At 50.9% G+C, this 18,397-nt stretch overlaps 2 protein-coding genes across 3 annotated transcripts in view; one reads left to right on the plus strand and one right to left on the minus strand.

Annotated features, from left to right (window-relative positions):
* The window catches only part of RASSF4 (Ras association domain family member 4), a 31,989-nt gene that overhangs the window by 12,136 nt on the left and 1,456 nt on the right, over positions 1–18,397 (minus strand). For both annotated transcript variants that reach the window (XM_038578097.1, XM_038578096.1), the window contains exons 2-3: positions 9,536–9,629; positions 7,268–7,343 (exon numbers count right to left, since the gene is read on the minus strand). In XM_038578097.1, the coding sequence (XP_038434025.1) occupies positions 7,268–7,343; positions 9,536–9,597 (138 nt within the window). In that variant the 5' untranslated portion in view covers positions 9,598–9,629. The remainder of the gene's footprint in view (positions 1–7,267; positions 7,344–9,535; positions 9,630–18,397) is intronic.
* Positions 704–2,176, plus strand: DEPP1 (DEPP1 autophagy regulator). Its single transcript, XM_038578100.1, has 2 exons — positions 704–909; positions 1,489–2,176. Exon 2 carries the CDS (start codon positions 1,516–1,518, stop codon positions 2,140–2,142), a length of 627 nt encoding a protein of 208 aa, XP_038434028.1. The 5' UTR covers positions 704–909; positions 1,489–1,515; the 3' UTR covers positions 2,143–2,176.

Below are 18,397 nucleotides of genomic sequence, written 5' to 3' on the forward strand. Positions count from 1 at the left end.
GGGGCCAGACACACTGAGGCAGGTTCATTCAAAAAATAGGAAGACTCCATGAAGGAGGCAGGAGGAATTGCTCTGGGACTGGAGCAAGGGGCTGAAGCAGACCTGCTGCCTCTGAGTTCAGGGATCAGCTCTGCTGGGGGGACTGCTGGCCTGATGTCACTCAGGCCCAGTGTCCCTGCAGAGGCAGCATATGTGCCTCCGAGCTGCCCTCTGACCACTGTTCCACTGTCCCTCAGCCTGGACCCATCAGGATGGAGGGAGAGCCCTGTCAGGCTGCAGCTGTCTCTAGTCAAATCAGAAGAAACTGAGGGCAGAGCAGAAGGACGTCCAGGCTACTGGGCGGCCCTCGCCATACAGGTGGGGGAAGCACATGCAGGCAGAGGCAGGACTTGAATGTGGGTCCCACGGCCTCACATTTCCAGAAGTCAGGAAGTCATTCTGGGCCCTCTGATTCTGGCTACCAGTGACCGTGTCCCTCCTTGTTGGAGCCCCTGACCTCCCCCTTGGCCTGAGGTGACAGGAGGGGTGCCACGCCTGCCCTGTAGAGTAAACATCCCCAGAGCCTCCCACAGCTCCAGGCTGGCAGCTGGGCCAAACCCCGCCCGCCAAACTGTTTTCCTCTGAGAGCCTTCCTGTTCACTGCTATTTTTGGCCCTCGTGACAGTAACTGATGGCTGGTGGGAAAGCATAAAAGAAGCTGCCAAGCCTCTAAGTTCGTCAGACAGCACGGGGAGGCTTGCAGTCCGGACAGTGGCCTGTCATCCCCACCAGAGTGCTCACTAGCCACCTCCCAGCCATATCCACGCTGGATGCGGGGCTCCACCTGCTGGACTCCGCACCCTCCACCCTGAGCTTTCTGGGTCTTCCCAAGGACTGTCTTTGCTCATCCAGCAGCCGTGTGATCCCCAGGTGAGAGAGAGCAGCCTTCCTCTGGTTAGAGATCCAACAGAAAGGTTCTGTTTATCTTCGAGGGTGGGGACATACTGGGCCTCAGTGGGGTTAGAGAGCAGGGTGTGTGGTTGACAGCAGTGCTAGTAGCAGCTGAGGGCTTTGTATTCATGGAGGAATTTCGCGTGAGTTGTATTTGATGCATTTCCTACAACACCCTTTCCAGTGGGCACTTAGAACCCCATTTTATGGATGGGTCAGGGGAGGCTGAGAGGTGACCTTGCCAAAGGTCTGCAGGTCAGATGCCCAGCAGAGGCTGGCTTTACAGCCAGGTTCTCTCGGACTCTGGAGAGAACTGTTGGACCGGGTTCTCTTCCTTATACAGGCTCTTCAATAACAGTGAGGATAGACTCTTGAGCACAAGGCTTTCAGTGTTAGCAGGAAGGAAGGGCCCAGGAGTCTAGGACTGGGCTGGGGTCTGCAGACTTCACTCCACTCTCAGGCCCTCGACTCACCTAAGCAGCCTCAGATGAGAGAGGGAACACAGGAGGAGTGACAGAATGGCAGACCCTCATCCCTGGTCCTCTTGCTGATCGTCAGGTTGCTGCTCCCCCCTTGTTGACGGCCATGAGGTCCCGGCTACTGCTTCCTGTGGCCCATCTGCCCACGATTCAGGAGACCTCGGAGGAGATGCTGCCCGGGGGCCCTGGGCAGGAGCCCCCAGCCTCCCCCAGCCTGGATGACTATGTGAAATCTATTTGTCAGCTGGCACAGCCCACTTCAGTGCTGGACATGGCCACAGCCAGGGCCCAGCCCAGCAGAACCCTCCGGCCAGCCCAAGCCTTCAAGAAGAACTGCCCTACTGAGTCCCTGCAAGACATCACTACCCACTTCAGTGGTCAGCAACCTGCACCAACCAGGGATTGCACTGCTGACCCCCTGGACTGGCTCTTTGGGGATTCCCAAGAAAAGCAGCCAAGTAGGAGGGACCCACCAAGGACGACTGGCTCCTCTGCGGACCCCTGGGGTCCACACAGACAGATGGATGGTGGCAAGGCCCAAGGGACTTCCAGAGGGAGATTCTGTGATGCCAGCGTGCAGGAGCACTCTCTGGCGAGACCCTCAAGGGATTGGCATCAGTGCTCCTGGGCTTCCAGGCAATTCAGTGGGGCTGCAGCCTCTCCCCCAGCCCCTCGCCCCAGCAGCACCCTCAGAACTCTCTATTTGCACCTCCCGGTGATTCATGAACTCTGACCTCTCCCCAATAAAGCCTTCTGTACAGAGCATACTGGTCTGTGTCACCTCCTCCCCCTCCTCCCCTGAGGTAGGCACCATCCCCGGCAGGTCTCTGAGATGGAAACACTTTTCTGCAGAGGCTGCCTGCCTGGGCATTTCATAGCAAGATCCCTCCTCTGAAGAGTGAGAACAGCCTATCTGGCATGATGTGGTGTTACTGTTCCTTGCTGGCTGATCACCTTGGGCAAGTTACTTAACATTTCTGCTTGTTGGGTTTCTCATGGGTAAAATGGAGGTAATTAAACAGACCTGCTTTCTAAGGCTATTCTGATCAGTAAATGGGATAAAACCCACACGCATCATGGGGTGCATGTTATAAGCCCATAGACATGCTTATACGCACATTTATATGGTTGCTTTACAGGCAGGGAGGGACATGACATTGGTGGCAGGTGAGAAGCAAAGCTCTTAGCCACACAGGGATTTCAGAGTGAGGCCCTGGGCACTCCTAAGTCAGCCTCCTGGCCTCCACTCTCAGAGCCTGTGCTTCATGCAGCCCAAGAGGAAACACAGGGTTTCCCCAAATGTACCTGCTAAGTTTGGGGGGGGAACCTATTACTAGGATACCAGGGGTATCTCAGTGGCTCCAACTCACAAGCCCTATTGTGTCATTGGGAGAGTTTTTTCCCATGCTGAGGACCAAAACAGAACCTGCACCAGCTCAGCTTGCAGGGTGCCAAACCACTGGACCAGGTGGCCCTGTCCCCAGCATCCCATCCCTTCCTCCATCCAAGGGGTGCTTCTCAGCTGTGGACAAAGTGCGGGCTGTTCTCCAGCTGCCCTGCTCTCAGGCAAGTCCAGTGGCCAGGGCCTCACTTCCCATGTGCTAAGGTTTGGGCCAGCCCTGGGTCCTCCAACCCCAGGGCCTGGAGGTGTCTGGCAAGGAAGGAGATGAAGGTGAGGCATAGGGAAGAGACATGGTCTTCTTAATGAGGCAGGTGAGACATCAGAGAATGCAAAAGAATCAGGCCTGAGGACCCATCACCATGTTTCCTGGGCCAGATCAGAGCTGGCTGACCCTGGTCAAGGTGGAAGGGACAGAGGGGAGAGGAGGAGGACAGAGCTGGGGCCCTGGCCAAGCTCACAGCCTGCTTCAGTTTCCTTCATCTCTTTGCTCTGTGAATTATCAAACTATTTTCTTCCTTTCTTCTTCCTTTCCTTCTTTATTTTTTCTATTTTAAAATTGCTTTGCACTTTAAAAATGTTGATCTGCCCTCTTATATGTGTGTCTTGTGGGAAGGCAGAATATAAACCATACATTTAACATTTTCAAACAAGTAATTACTCACTTTCCTTATCTGGAAAATGGGGACATGCCCTTCACACCCTGCAGGGGTTGAGGAATGGGCACGTGGCCTTGGAGATGGAGTAGAGACACGGCATAGGAATGCCTGTATCTGCCACAACCTGCTGGGTCTCTGGTCTGCTCAAACCTGCTGGTCCCTGACCTTTGCTGGCAAATAAGTGTGGGGCAGCCTTTAGCCAGAATATCCTTAGAAGGTGGTAAGGAGAGCTGACCTGGGAGGGAGTGCTGGCTGGTGACCACGTGGGCTGGGCTCGCCTCACTGTCGCCTCTTCTGTGAAGCTGTGTGAAACCAGGTCAGAGGAGGCAACTAGGATGAGGTTGGCTAATTCCCCCCAAGCTCAATACCCACACGGCTGCATTTGGGAGGTCAGACAGGGCTCTGGATTCCTCTGCTAATATCCCCTGATGTGAAAGAAGCTAATGGCAACTTCAGAAGGTGGCAAAAACGAAAACAAACAAAACAAAACAAAACAAAACAGCACCTGAATAAAGGGCATGAAGAAGGGGCTTCTGGCATTATCCCAAGCTTCCCACGGGACAATACAGCCTAGCAGAAAGTCCTCGTGATGGGGGTCCTGCAGAGCAGTCTCCTCCTCACTCACCACTGGAGTAGGGAAGCAACACAATGCCCTGACCAGGGGGCAGCCCGGAAGCCCTTGGGAACTCTCAAGGGAACATAGCCACTGTGGAATAGTCACCTAGGTGTCAGCAGTCTGTCAACTGCCTGTCGTTCCTGCCTTCAGATGTTAAAAGAAGGGGATCATTATAAGAGGGAAGGGTATCCTGACTTTCTCCACCCAGAGAGGACCAGAGGTGCAGGAGGCTGGGACCAAGGATGGGGACTGGGTGTGGTGCGCACTCTTGGCCACCAGGGGAGGAGCGGAGGTCGGCTCCCGGAGTGGCCACACACTGGCGCACCACGCGAAGGGCCTACTTTTCATCACAGTGATATATTTACCCACTGGTATTTCCGGGTGGTCATTTTTCTCTTGAGAAGCCAGTCTCATTAAAATGCTTTGCTATCTTCCAAAGGCACAGATGGCTCCAGGTTGCTCATGCTCTTCATTGTAATATAAGCGAAAGTATCCCAAAGGCAAAGGTCATGACAGAGGAAGCAGTGACTGGGCCTCCTCAGAAGAGGAAGCCCCGTGGGGTGTGGGGAATCCTTCACCCTCTGGAAGCTGGGGGAGAATTCACAGGAAAACCCTGGCCCCAGGGCACGGCCCCTGCTCCCTGACGCACTTCATCTCTCCACATTCTATGGATCCCGGAAGAGATGGTAGAGAAGGTGTCCCCAAACCATAGTAGTCAGGCCACAGTTGCTCAGGGGGAAGCCCAGTGACAGCAGGGAGCAGGGTCTCTTCTGGATCCCCACATGGCTCTGTGAGGGCACAGCGCTGGAAGCCACCTCTACTTGGTGATTGAAGGTGACAAGCAGCTCCCTGCATCCCTGATGGCTGTCAGAGCTTAATGCTGTTGCTGTATTATAAACTTGTGTGCTTAGGCCTTGGAGCCACGCTGGCATCTTCCACTCACTGCAGTGTAGGAGAGACTTAAACTCTGAAAGCCTCAATCTCTTTGTCTGGAAAATGGCCACTTCGACATCACAAAGCTCCTATATTACAATAAATAATATAGGGGCAAAGTGCTGGTGCCTGGCTGCCCTGCTCTCAGGGCCTCCCATGCCCAAGGAGAGGCCAGCCTGAACTGTGGGGTCCGGGGTCTGCATGGGAGGAACTGCAGAGGCCTGAACACCTGGTGGTGGGTGGGTCACGGAGGTACTTGGTGTCCAGGAATCGTTCATGCATCTCAGCATCAGAACTCTGTGCTGCCCAGGCCTACAATGTCTTTGTGGTGGCAGTCACCTCCTGAAGATGCCAAGTCCCTCAGGCTGGTGCCCCTTGGCTGTTAAGACTGCAGTAGGTTCCTGAAAGGGCCTTTCTGGCTCCAGGGAGATGAAGTCAGATCCTTACGCCTTCTTTAGCTTAGAAACCAGAAAATCCCCATCTGTGGGGTGTTAACCTCTTACCACAGGGGGCTGTCAAGAATACCTCTTCTCCTTTCTGGAGTCTCTTACTTTGCCACAAGGACTGTCCCACCACATACAAACACAGGGAGCACGGGTTTGGGGGCTTCCCAGCCCTACTCCCCATACAACTGTTCCTACAGAGGGGACTGTCTTGGGGAATCCCAAAGGCCAAAGCCAACTCTTAGAGTAGCAGTTCTCAAACTTGGCCCTCATTACAACCCTATGGAGGGCTTGTTAAAACACAGTTGGGAACATAGTTTCTGATTCAGCAGGCCTGGGGGCAGGACAGCGATGAGAATTTGCATTTCTCCCCAGTTCCCAGGTGACCTTGAGGCTGCTGGTACAGGGACCACAGGTCGAGAGCTGCCAAGTCTTAGGTCAGTCACTGAATGGCCCAGGGCTGAGGAACAGGGTCTAGGCAGAAGACCCCACCGCATGCCTCCAGCACCATCTAAGAGAGTCCAACTCCTCAACTCAGCAGAGGTCAAAATTGTCCAGCTGGCACTCAGGACCAATCTCAACCTGCCCTGGGTCCGGGCCTGCTGGTTAGTCACCCAACGCCTATGCTCAGGTGCCGTGCTGTGCCTGTCTTGGGGACGTGGAACCAGCCCATCACTCAGGTAAGAAAAGTAACAGCGAAACCAGAGGTAGCAGGGTGGTGGCATCAGAACCCTGCCAGCAACAGTAAGTAGCAGGGCTGTAGCTGGCTGCTAAGCAGGCGTCAGAGAGCTGCTCTGAAGAAAGAAATGTGTGGCAGGGCAGGGGTGGCGGGGACAATTTGTTGGGGTCGGCCTATGCGCCTGAGAGGGCTGAGCAAGTCTGGGGGAGGTGGAGTACGAGGTGTGTGCTGTTCCAGGTCATCCTGGCAGCCCAGTGCAGCCTGGATCGCCAGCCAGCAGCATCCCCCGCATCCAGCCTCCTGAGCTGTGTGACTAGAGTTGGGCCTGGGCTTTGTTTTACCCACAGACATGTTTTGGTTAGCCACCATGGTGTTTCGAGGTTTGGGAAATTCCACATGAAATTCCAGATATCTAACTTCTTTTGAAAAATTAGAGAGTCAGGCTGTTTGGAGCCCAGGTTCCTGCACAGCAGGGATGGATTCCACCCAAAAGGCAGCAGCATCTGCAGACAGGACATGCTCTCCCACATCCTCTGCTCCCCAAGCATGCCCTGCCTCTCACATCCTGACCTGCCTGCCCCTGTGAGCATCCTTTGGGGAGCTCCCTTCTATTTCAAGGCTTCCCTCTGATATTTATTCTGACTGGCAAACACAGACACTGCTTTCACTTCTCATTGCCCTGTGAACCTGGGCAGACCAGGGCCTTGTGCTGAATTCCTTATTCATGCGGTAGGCTGGGCAGAGAGGGGACTAGGCTGTGCAGTCTTAAAGATTTCAAGTTCCAATGTCCTGGCAGTTCACTTGGGCAAAAGTCCTAGGTGGAAGGAGAAGACCTGCAGGTGATTATTTCCACCTGCTCTGAATTCTTGCTGGGTTGGGGGTGGGGGGATGCTTTGACCCTCAGCACCCCTTTTAGGACCTCCAAGGAGACATCCTGGCTGCTGGTAACCTGGTCCCTACTTCAGAAGATGAGTGACCTCATGATTCATCATCCAAACTGGGATATTTCTGAGTGAAGGGGATGGTCTGAATAGTGGCCCTGGAGTACTTAGCATGTATAAACCAGACCCATCTTCAGCAAACCAGGATAGACGGTGGCCTGTGAATAAAGAAGAGAAACAAGGCATACCTCTCGGTGTCTTAGCTGAAAGCTTCTGCCCTCATGGTAGCAGTTGTAAGTTTTTAGCAAGCTTAAGAGCTCCGACCTAAAAAGATAAAGACACACATAATCTTGGGCCATGGCAGGCCTTTCGAGCATAAGGATACATGTCCTACCAGCCACACATAATCAGTTTACAGCCTAGACTCTGCCATCAGACACATGCTTTTCAGTTTTCTAGAGAAACTTTCTCTAGAAACAAGGTTTCTAGAGAAACCTTGTGGAAGGTTTAGGGATGGAAAGAGGAGGAAGAGAAAATCACAGATGGCCCACATAATTGTGCAAATTGTGTTTGTACACTTTCGCTATCACAGATGAGTTCCTGACAGTCTCCCTGCCCTTTACTTCTGAGTCACTTCCTCAATAAATCCACTGAGATTGGATTATTAGCACTTTAAAGACGCTTGCTTTTCCCCCCATCTTACTTCCTAGAAGGGCCTGGTGTAGCTGCTCTGGGGGCACCCTGAGGGGTGCTGCCTTTTCCTCATCCCGACTTTATAGATGTCTGAACAAGAGATGAAGTTGACAGCTATGAGAGAAGATCCTGAAGGTCTGAGGGAGGCCACTCTGTCCAGATGCCTTCTTCTCAGAATAAACGGAGGCCATGGCAAAGAGAAGACAGTCCCTGCACCCAAGCGGGGTTTTGCAGGGAAGTATGGTCCAACAGATAAGAAATTTGAGCCACATGGGTAATTTTAAAACTTATAGCAGTCATCTTACATAGGAAAACAAAACAGGTGAGATTAGTTTTCATAATGCATTTTGTTTTATGGCACAATATATTTAAAATATTATCATGTCCACAGGTAATCAATATAAAAAATATTAATGAGACCTTGTTCATTATTTTATTTTGCAATAAGTGTTTGCTACCTTCCTTTTATATTAAGTACACCTCAGGTACCTGAGTGGCTCAATCAATTAAGCATCTGTCTTCAGCTCAGGTCATGACCCCAGGGTCTTGGGGTCTTGGGATCAAGCCCCAAATCGGGCTCCCTGCTCTGCAGGGAGTCTGCTCTTCCTCTCTCTCTGCCCCTTTGCACTGCTTGTGCTGTCTCTCTCTCTCTCTCTCAAAATAAATGAATTCTTCAAAATATTTATATATTAACCACACTTCTCCAACCATAAGTCATGTGCTTGGCAGCCATAGGGACTCATGGCTCCTTTTCTAGACAGTGCTGCTCTAGAACCTCTTCAGGCAGGGCCTTCACTGGAGCCACCCAGGGTATAGATGAGCAAAACCTGTGGTGGTGCTCTGGTGTGCTGCCCAATGTGGGGATGATGGCAACTGACAGGGGAAGTGGTTCACTTGTGATTCCATGAATATTATGGCATTAACAAAGCATGACTCAATGTTGCATGTTTGTAGTGCTTATAAGTATGTAAATGCTGAACATAAACATATATATATATATCCTAACAAGTTTATGTTCAGCATTTACATACTTACAAGTACGTAATCATGTTATGGTTATTATTATGACTTTTCCAAAGTTATGTTTAACATTATTCTTAATATAAAATTTAAACAAGGAAAATGATGGTATGGGCAGTACTGTGAACAGAATGCTGTCTGTTTTCTCAGGTCTCCACTAGGAGGTCCCAGGAAAGAGGTCAGCAAAAGGTAGGAGGCTGGCTTGTCCTCAAGGTGGCAGATAGGAGCTGCCAAGTTTATAAAAGATTTGGATTCAGGACTCGAAAAGCAAGATAAAATAAAAAAATATACTTTTCTTTAGTTCAGAAATAAGTTTGAAAAAGTATTCCAAACATTTTTATAGTAAAACAGAGTAAATAAATTAAAATATTAATAATAGTAATTAAGAATTAAGAAAAATTAACAAAATAAATTTCAGCAAAGCTGAAAATCATTATGTCAATAAAATACTTTTCAGTAAAAACTCCAACCCTATTTTGAGGTTTTTCTTTTTTTCCCGAAACCCTGAACTGTTTAACACAATAAAAATGTTAGAATTGCTCTAGTTTTTTAATAAATTAAATGCCATCTGTGCAGAGTCACAACAGGCATTGCCATACTTTCCTGTCTTTGTGGGCCTGGGGAGGCAGGGGTCAAACCCACACCCCAAAGAGATCCTTGATCTCCAAGGAGACAGGCTTCAAAAAGAAGTGCCTCCATCACATCGTCATATCTATAAAAGGTGTCCTGAAGCCCTCCACCCAAAGTCTGTCCATGGTGGGGAGTGCCACAAGAAGATCCCCTCCCTGTATACAAAGGCTTACTTTAGGATGGACTTGCTGTCACTGATGGGGACATGAGAACTGGGTGGACAATCTTCCTTCATCTTCCCTTCTTGCCTGCAGACTGGGAAGTTACCTGCTGGGAAGAGGAGGACGGATAGACAGACAGACAGGTGAGCCTGGAGAAGCACTAGCCAGTGCAGTACCCAGAGCCCTGGTGTGCCCGCCTGTGGCTTCAGCCTTACCTGCCACCTCCCAACCCACCTATGCCCCTTCTCCCTCCACTCCTTGGCAGAAGGTGGCCACAGCTGAAAGACCAGGCTCAGAGGAATTAATGGGCCCCATACCCACCTGGGGCAGTCAAGCTCCCCTGGAGGAGGGGAGAGGGTGAGAACTGAAGTGCCAACTGGTACCCAGTACCAGCCCTATCAGCTCCCCTCTCAGAATCTCATAAGCCCTGGAGATCTGGATCCATCTTGTAAATGTTTCAGACACAGGCTCTCTTCCCCCAGCCAGGAAACCCTGAGTAATGGTTTCTGCCTCCCAACCCCCAAAGCACCCTGGGCCTTTCTCCACCAATTCCACTGAGCCCAGGCTGGTGGCCCCATCAGTGCCTTTGGAGTTGGCGCATCTGACTAGTGATGGGCTCCTAGTGATGGGCTCATTGGTACTGTGGTCACTATGTGCTGGAGACTGCATTGAGCATTCTCTCTGAATTATCTTATTACCTCTTAACAACAATCAGCGCGAGGTAAGCACCATCCTAGTCCCATTTTATGGATGAGAAAACAGGGACAGAGGTTGAGTACTTTGACCAAGATTCTTAGCGAATCAGCGGCAAAGTCACTATGTGAACACAAGCATTTAGGTCTTAGATTCTGGTCTCTGACAAGATTCCATCAAATCCTAGAGGAGAACACAGGCAACACCCTTTTTGAACTTGGCCACAGCAACTTCTTGCAAGATACATCCATGAAGGCAAGAGAAACAAAAGCAAAAATGAATTATTGGGACTTCATCAAGATAAAAAGCTTCTGCACAGCAAAAGAAACAGTCAACAAAACTAAAAGACAACCTACAGAATGGGAGAAGATATTTAAATGACATATCAGATGAAAGGCTAGTATCCAAGATCTATAAAGAACTTATGAAACTCAACAGCAAAGAAACAATCCAATCATGAAATGGGCAAAAGCCATGAACAGAAATCTCACAGAGGAAGACACAGACATGGCCAACAAGCACGTGAGAAAATGCTCTGCATCACTTGCCATCAGGAAAATACAAATCAAAACCACAATGAGATACCACCTCACACCAGTAAGAATGGGGAAAATTAACAAGGCAGGAAACAACAAATGTTGGAGAGGATGCGGAGAAAAGGGAATGTGAACTGGTGCAGCCACTCTGGAAAACTGTGTGGAGGTTCCTCAAAGAGTTAAAAATAGACCTGCCCTACGACCCAGCAATTGCACTGTTGGGGATTAACCCCAATGATTCAGATGCAATGAAATGCCGGGACACCTGCACCCCGATGTTTCTAGCAGCAATGTCCACAATAGCCAAACTGTGGAAGGAGCCTCGGTGTCCATCGAAAGATGAATGGATAAAGAAGATGTGGTCTATGTATACAATGGAATATTCCTCAGCCATTAGAAACGACAAATACCCACCATTTGCTTCGACATGGATGGAACTGGAGGGTATTATGCTGAGTGAAATAAGTCAATCGGAGAAGGACAAACATTATATGGTCTCATTCGTTTGGGGAATATAAATAATAGTGAAAGGGAATAAAGGGAAAGGAGAGAAACTGAAAATATCAGTGAGGGTGACAGAACATGAGAGACACCTAACTGTGGGAAATGAACAAGGGGTAGTGGAAGGGGAGGTGGGCAGGGGGTTGGGGTGACTGGGTGATGGGCACTGAGGGGGCCACTTGGTGGGATGAGCACTGGGTGTTATGCTAAATGTTGGCAAATTGAACTCCAATAAAAAAAAAAGATTCTGGTCTCTGAACCTCTTCCCTATATTGGTCTTGCGCAGTGCCTTAAACCCTCCAGCCTTCTTTTTCTCATCTATGCAATGGGGTGGTCTCTTCCCGTCGATTCACACATGAAACCATGAATTCACAGCCCGGAAATCTTTGTGGAGTTTCTCAAACCCTTCCAGGGAAATGCACTAGTGCCTATGGCCATCTTCTGCACAGATCTCAGCTTCTCTCTCTCTCCAACTTACTCTGGCCAAGAACTCTCTTCTTGAGGCATGCTGTGTGTTGGGCAGTGAGCCACAGCTTCTCTCTCTCTCTCCACACCCCTTACCCCAATCTTGGCCTCATCTCTCCTCTCAAGTGGTGGCTAAGACTCTGAGGGATTCCATCACATTGAGAACTGTCACAGACAGGATCCACAGCTTGTCATTCACAATGATCCTGGCCCAGTCAGGTCTTCCCCACCACCAGGTGTGTGCAGATGTTCCTGGGGGCTCCAGGTCAGATTCAACTGCTGTGGTATTAGTGTCCTCAGAGCATCCCCGTGGGCCCTGACTATGACCAGCTGAGCACCCTCTCTTCCAGCTTGTCTTAAACCACCCACGAATAAGACAAGCCTGCCTTCCATGGTGGCATCAGGCCTGAATAAGCATTTGCTTCTGGAAGCAGGAAAACACGGAAAAGGGGAATGAACTAAGGGAGGTGGGCTTCTCAGTGACCTCAGAATCATCCTATAAATACCTCCGCTTTGCCTGGGTCTAGAGTGAGGCAAGACATGCCCTAGAGGGTGGTCAGGCCCCCAGATGCAGCTGCAGTAATATAGCCCTATAGCTACAGGGCACAGGGCTATGTGCCACAGGGGCCCTAGAGTGGGGCCTCACTGTCAGGCAGCAGGATTTCAAAATCGAGTTTCAGTTCCTTAGCTCCTCAGGCTCCAGGGGGAAAAAGTGATCTGCCAGACTCCCTCTTTGGCTAGTTCCTCAAACACTTCCATGCAGAGCTGGCTTCAGCCCAAGAAAAGTACCTGGGTTTCCCTTGCAACACTGCTTCTGTGCGTCCATGGCACAACTGTGTCTGGCTTTACACAGACTCATTGTGGGAAGGGCTGTATTTACCCAGAAGTAACAGCAGATGTTATTTTTCTCTCTCTCTCTGTAGCCAGCTTCTCTCCCACTCCTCCTCACTTCCTGCTCTGACTTCGAGCCTCTCGGAGCTGCCCCTATTTCTCCTAACAGGCTTGCCGCTTTGTCCTCCTTTTGGGTCTCTACGGTTGCTGTTTTCTGGACAGAAAACAGCCTCCTCCTTGTCCTATACTCTGATGCTAGCTCCGCCAGGAAACCCTTGCCAGAGCAGCTACCTCCTCCAGTATCGGGAGAGGCTCCTTCCAGTCCAGCACCTGCTCTGGGCTCCTGGCTATGCTGGGTCTGCAGGACCTGACCTGGGTATGAGGGAGCTGATAGGAGGGTGGGAGAGTAGGGAGGCGGGCGGTGTGAGGGTGAAGCTGCAGGCCTCCACACGATGAACAGTACTTTTCCGGCTCACCTCGTTTCCAATCCCAACCCTGAGCCTTACACACAGCAGGAGGTCCATAGATGACTGTTAAGTTATTGGATGAATTTGAGAAGCCTCATGGGATCCTCCAAAGTCAACTTTCCCACACTTGTGCCTATCTAGCTGGAATAAAACATGTAAAAGTCTCCGGGGGTCAGGGAAGTGACTAAGCTGAGGCACTGGTCAGTGGAGTCCCTGGGGAACTGGGGGACATATTCCTTCTCTGGACGGTCAGCTTTTCTGCTATTTTCATTTATTTCATAAATCTGGGTTTGTATGAGCTCTATTTCACTATTTAAAGTCGGACACTGTGGCCGAGACATTGATTGTCCCTGGAACCCCGTGTTCCCCCACTCACATCACTTAGCTCCCTGTCAGGCCACATGACTAATATGTCACATATTACACACAAGAAGTGTTGGGTGTCACTCTCAGGTTGGTGTATTTGAGCAGCGTGTAACCTTGTTCCCTGCCATGGTGATCCAGAAAGGCACATGTCCCAATTGCTGCAGCTTCCAGATAGTCAGCCTAGGTTCCTCTGTGGACTAGAGTCCTCTGCCAACCCACTGTGGATACCAACTGGGAAAGACAAATAAACCCATGCTGGGAAAAGCTGCTGGTGTCTCAGCTGCTAAACAGACCCTCATGGCTTCAGTTGACTGCCTTTTCCTCTCTGTGCCTTCATTTTCCCATCTGTACAATGGGAATATTGATCTCCAATTTTCTCAGCTGTAGAATTCTTTGTTCAAATTGAATATCTGTGCAAATCAGATTAGAAGGGGCTGCTTGGGTTGACAGTGAGATAGGTGGTGGGGAGCCCCATCCAAGGCTTTGCCTAGGACTCTGGATAATATTACTTTCAAATCACAGTACTAAGTAACACATGAGACCTTCCCTGCACTGACCTTCCAGAATCTGCTTTTCAGAAGGACATGAACAACATGCTGAGTCGCTCCAGCTGGAGTTAAATGGCATCAGCTGGGAGAAGGGGTCAGGAGGAAAACAACAATCTGGAATCATATATGTTCAAGTGAAAGGAGAAAAGGGAAGGTGGCCCAGAGGGTAAACAGTTTAGCTTGGCAGGGACAGATAATGGGGCATATCACCCTGGGGAGGGCAGGAGGTGAGTAAGCAAGGCTGCAGGAAGGCAATGAAGAAGCTGCTTCACAAAAGGGGGTCTCTTCCAACTTGCTGGACTGGGTCTGAGCCCGATGCGGTAGGAAGCTGGGTCCCCTGGAAAAACAGCCTCTTCTTTGAGAGAAGCACATATTCCTATGTTTCTTGATGTTCATCATCTGCCTCTCTGATTCTCCCATGTACATCCTTCCACACCAGGTAGACAACATCTCTACCTCTCTGAGTTCCAGAGCTCACTTGGGGGTCACTCACAGAATTCTATTCCAAGTATGAACATTGTGTATTCGTGCCTCCTTTACCAGACTGAACTCTGAGATCATTTTCATTCATCTTGATAATCCTTATGTCTTTAGAGTTCTAAAGTGAGGTACATGGCACCTCCGGGGCTCCCTAGAGATAACTGCTGAATGAGAGAAAGAGAGAGACAGAGAGACAGACACAGAGACAGAGAGAACAAGAGCGAGACACCCCCCTGCCCCCAGGAAGAAAGCAAACATAGATTCCTCTCTGTTCACACCACGTTCCTGAAACTGCTCCTTCAACCTTCACTCTCCTTGGACCCTGGACAGGGCCTTGGAGAATCTCTAACGGAGTGATGTTCAACCTTTAATAAAAATCATAATCTTGTTTTTAAAGACAGAAGCCCAATGCAGAGATTAAAACAAGGCTACTTTGGTTGAAGCGGGATTCGGGGAGAGGACAGGCTGAAGCCGGACAGCTACCCAGGCGCAGCTGAACAACCAGAGGGACAGATGCAGCTGAGCAGGCCAAGCTCTTTGGCTCTGGGAGGCCAGCCCTCCGTCCTGGCCTGCTCCCCTCCCTCCAGGCCCCAGCACACACAGCTCAGGCCTCCACTTTTTTTCCCAGGGCTGCAGGAGGCTCTGTTCCTGACCAGAGGACTGAGACTGCAGCCAGGGCTCCTTGTCTCCAGAGAAGGAGCCCCAGGGCGATGTGCCAGCCATGGTTACCTGTCCCCAATGAACAGGCAGTGAACTGTTTTTGCTTTCCACGTCAGTGGCTGCTCTGCCACCTATGCAGAGGGGCTGCTGAGGACAGCTGGCACTGTAGCCTGCCCCTGCTATTGTTCCTGGCCTTTGATTTGGGACAAAGGACAGGGAAGCCTTTAACTGCTAGGCTTGGCCCATCTTTTCCTTGTTCGTGGTCATGGAGCCCGTGATCACAAAAGAATGCAGCTTTGTGTCTCTTCAGTCACCACTCCAGCCCAATTCCTGCTGGCCCTGGGGGGAAAGGAGAAAAAGGCTAGGGAAGTGGGATTTTCAAGAAGCCAAACTGAGCGCATCTGAGAACCTTTTCTTTTGAGAAGCTGTGGTGCCTACTTTTTCCTCTTAAAATGTCTTTTTTTTTTTTCATAAAATGATGACAAAAATAGATGGTCATTGTCCTAACTTGGCAAAATTGGCAAATGCATCAATATCCACATTAAAATGTTCTGGGAATGTCTGCGAGATTTGAGGGCTTGGTAACCTCTGTTCTAATACTTTAGGATTCCTATCTTCTTCCTTAGGCATGATTAAAATCAAACGTGTAAATAAAGTGATGAGAGAAGCAAATGAAAGGAGGACAGAGGTGTGGGGCGCAGCTGGGAGCATCGGGCCCAGGCTGCAATCAGACTGAAAGGAGGCAGGAGGCTCAGAGAGAGGCAGCAGGTGCAGGGAGGGACACTGCCTTGCATTCCTGAGAAGCCTAAGTTCCCTGTTCAGCAGCCCAGGACCACGATCTCCAAAGGGCAGCTGGGCGGGGAGGGGGGAGGCATTGAAAACAAGGAGCATTACAAGCAACGCCCCTCCCCCGCCAGCACCTGTCAGCCAGCAAATGGCAGGAGCCTGGCCAGGGAAGGACCTGCTGTGCCTGCTGCTGCTGCCAGCTGCCTCTGAGAGGAGGCCTGACTGGAACAGGCTGACACTTAGAAACACGTTTTCGCTGAGAAAGCTAGTTGTGGGGATGTGGATGGCAGGCAGGGACTCAACAGCTGTTCCCTCTGCCCCTCCACACTGCTGTCCCTGCCCCCCCCCTCCAGTTCCAAGAGCCACCACCATCTGCCCTCTGGGTCAGCCACACCCCTTCCTGCCTCAGCCCGACTAGGAAGGAGAACCCAGAGGACACTGTGCACAGTCCAGATGGAGGTGATGGTGGCAGAGGGAAAGCAGGAGAGGTGGCCACACCGCTGCTAGCCACCTTCACTCACTGCCTTCTGGGCTGGCTCATGGACCCTAGCTCACCTAGACTGCATACTCCATACTCCCCACCTCCGTGGTCCTGGGGTCCTAACCACAGGGCCTCCCCAACACTGTTGCCTGTCCTCAGAAGAGCTTGGCCATCTGCACTGGAGCAGGCTGGCTTTCCTGGCATCTTCTTCTCAGCCTGAGCTCGAAGGCAGCACCTCACCCAGGCCCCGGTGGGAGGATTTCTGGTTTTTGCTCTTGCTTTCAAGGCATGGCAACCTGAGGCCAGAAAGACATTTCCTGTCCTTCTGCTCCCTCTCTCAGATACCCCTTGGGCCGGGGGGCCCTCTTGCCCAAACCAGGCTCACCTCTCATCTGTGGAAGAGGGGATCTGTGCAAAGGGGAATCCTCTCAGCCATGCTTTTTGGGCCCAACAGGTGCTCAGACTGACCAATATCCTGAGGTAGGGGTGGTCTGGGGGCAAGCCCTCCTGGTGCTCCATGCCAGATGCTGCAGAGCTGTGCCAGGTGCTCTCTGTGGCTGCCCCCACTTCTGCTGTCCACTGTACCAGGCCTGTGTGCCAAGCGCTTGACTTGCTGGTAGTGGTTTTCTGTGAGACGTAGTGTGGCTCTAAATCTTTTTGGCCACAGAGCCCTTTGGAATCTCTTTAAAGTGTAACACACACTCCCCAGGAAAATTTACATATGTGCATGAATGTGCAAGTATGTACATATCAAATCTGCACACCACTGCAGGGGCCTCAGGAAGCTCCTGTGCACATATCCCTGGATCCTCAGATCCCAGGTTAAGAATTTCTGCTGGAACGTATCACAGTGAGATGGAGGAGGCAAAAGGGCATCCCAGAGAGAAGTCTGGGTGTGGATTTTGTTGCAGCATCCACCTGGTGTGTGACTTCAGCATGTTGTGCCATCCCTTGGGCCTCAATTTAGCGGGGATTGTACTGGCTGCTGGCCCAGAGTGTCTTTAGGTCTCTCCTTGGCTCTGTAGCTATGAGGCTGCACGACCTCCCTGCTCCCACCTCCCAAAGACAGGCAGGGCAAGGGGAAAGGGTTCCAAATCTCTCCCTCAGTAGTGCCTCCTGGGGAAGAAGGTCAGACAGCCAGAAAAGAAAACTGAGCAAACTGCAAGTTCCCCTTTCACAAAAGCAGCAGCCACTTCCTATCTGATCTTAATTTACTTTAAAACAGTTCCAAAATATTTCCTTCAATGTTCTCTGTGACCAGATGACAACCCAGCTTCTCCAAAGCTCCGGACTTAAAGCTCTGCTCCCTGATTCTTCAGCTGTGTGACCTTAAGCAAAGTCCCTTTCTCTCTCTGAACCTCAGATTCCTCATTTGGTAAATTTCTGGCTGCTGTAACATGGGTCTCATATGGAGTTCACCCACAATAAACTGGAGCTCCTGGGATGCCTAAGTGACTCAGTGGTTGAGCGTCTGTCTCTGGCTCGGGTCATGATCCTGGGGTCCTAGGGTCGAGTCCCGCATCGGGCTCCCTGCAAGGAGCCTCCTTCTCCCTCTATGTCTCTTGCCTCTCTCTGTGTGTCTCTTGGGAATAAATAATAACATCTTAAAAAAATAAATCAAAGCTCCCATGATTGGTCACAAGGTGGGGAGGTCAGAAGGGATACCGGGATATGGGGATGTGAGACTCACAGAAAAGGGCCATCTTCCCAGCTGGAGTGACCATGAGCAAGGACATATGGCTGAGTTTACTCTCAAAGCCAGGGCCCAGGTCCCCAGGGGCCTAGGCCAGAGTGCCTTCTGGCTGACCTCCTGGTCAGAGTCTTCCCGGGAGGCTTTGCATTTACAGGATCTGCACTGTGACTGGCTGAGTTCTGCTCACGTTGTTTGTCACTGTCCAGCTGACCCAGACCGAGGGGGACCCTGGACTTTCACTGTTTCTCCACCTCCAGGCTACCCACTAGAGTCTCAGGGTGGAAACAGGGCCTTCCCTCCCATTTTCACAGGGGCTAACAGGTGGCCTCAACCTCACTTTCACTGTCAAGTCTGGAACCACCCGCAC

This window comes from Canis lupus, chromosome 28 (genome assembly GCF_011100685.1).
Source record: "Canis lupus familiaris isolate Mischka breed German Shepherd chromosome 28, alternate assembly UU_Cfam_GSD_1.0, whole genome shotgun sequence".
In the NCBI taxonomy this organism is placed as follows: Eukaryota; Metazoa; Chordata; class Mammalia; order Carnivora; family Canidae; genus Canis; species Canis lupus.

Coding starts and splice junctions, on each gene's coding strand:
- DEPP1 (XM_038578100.1), top strand. CDS start 1,516: ATGAGGTCCCGGCTACTGCTTCCTGTGGCCCATCTGCCCACGATTCAG.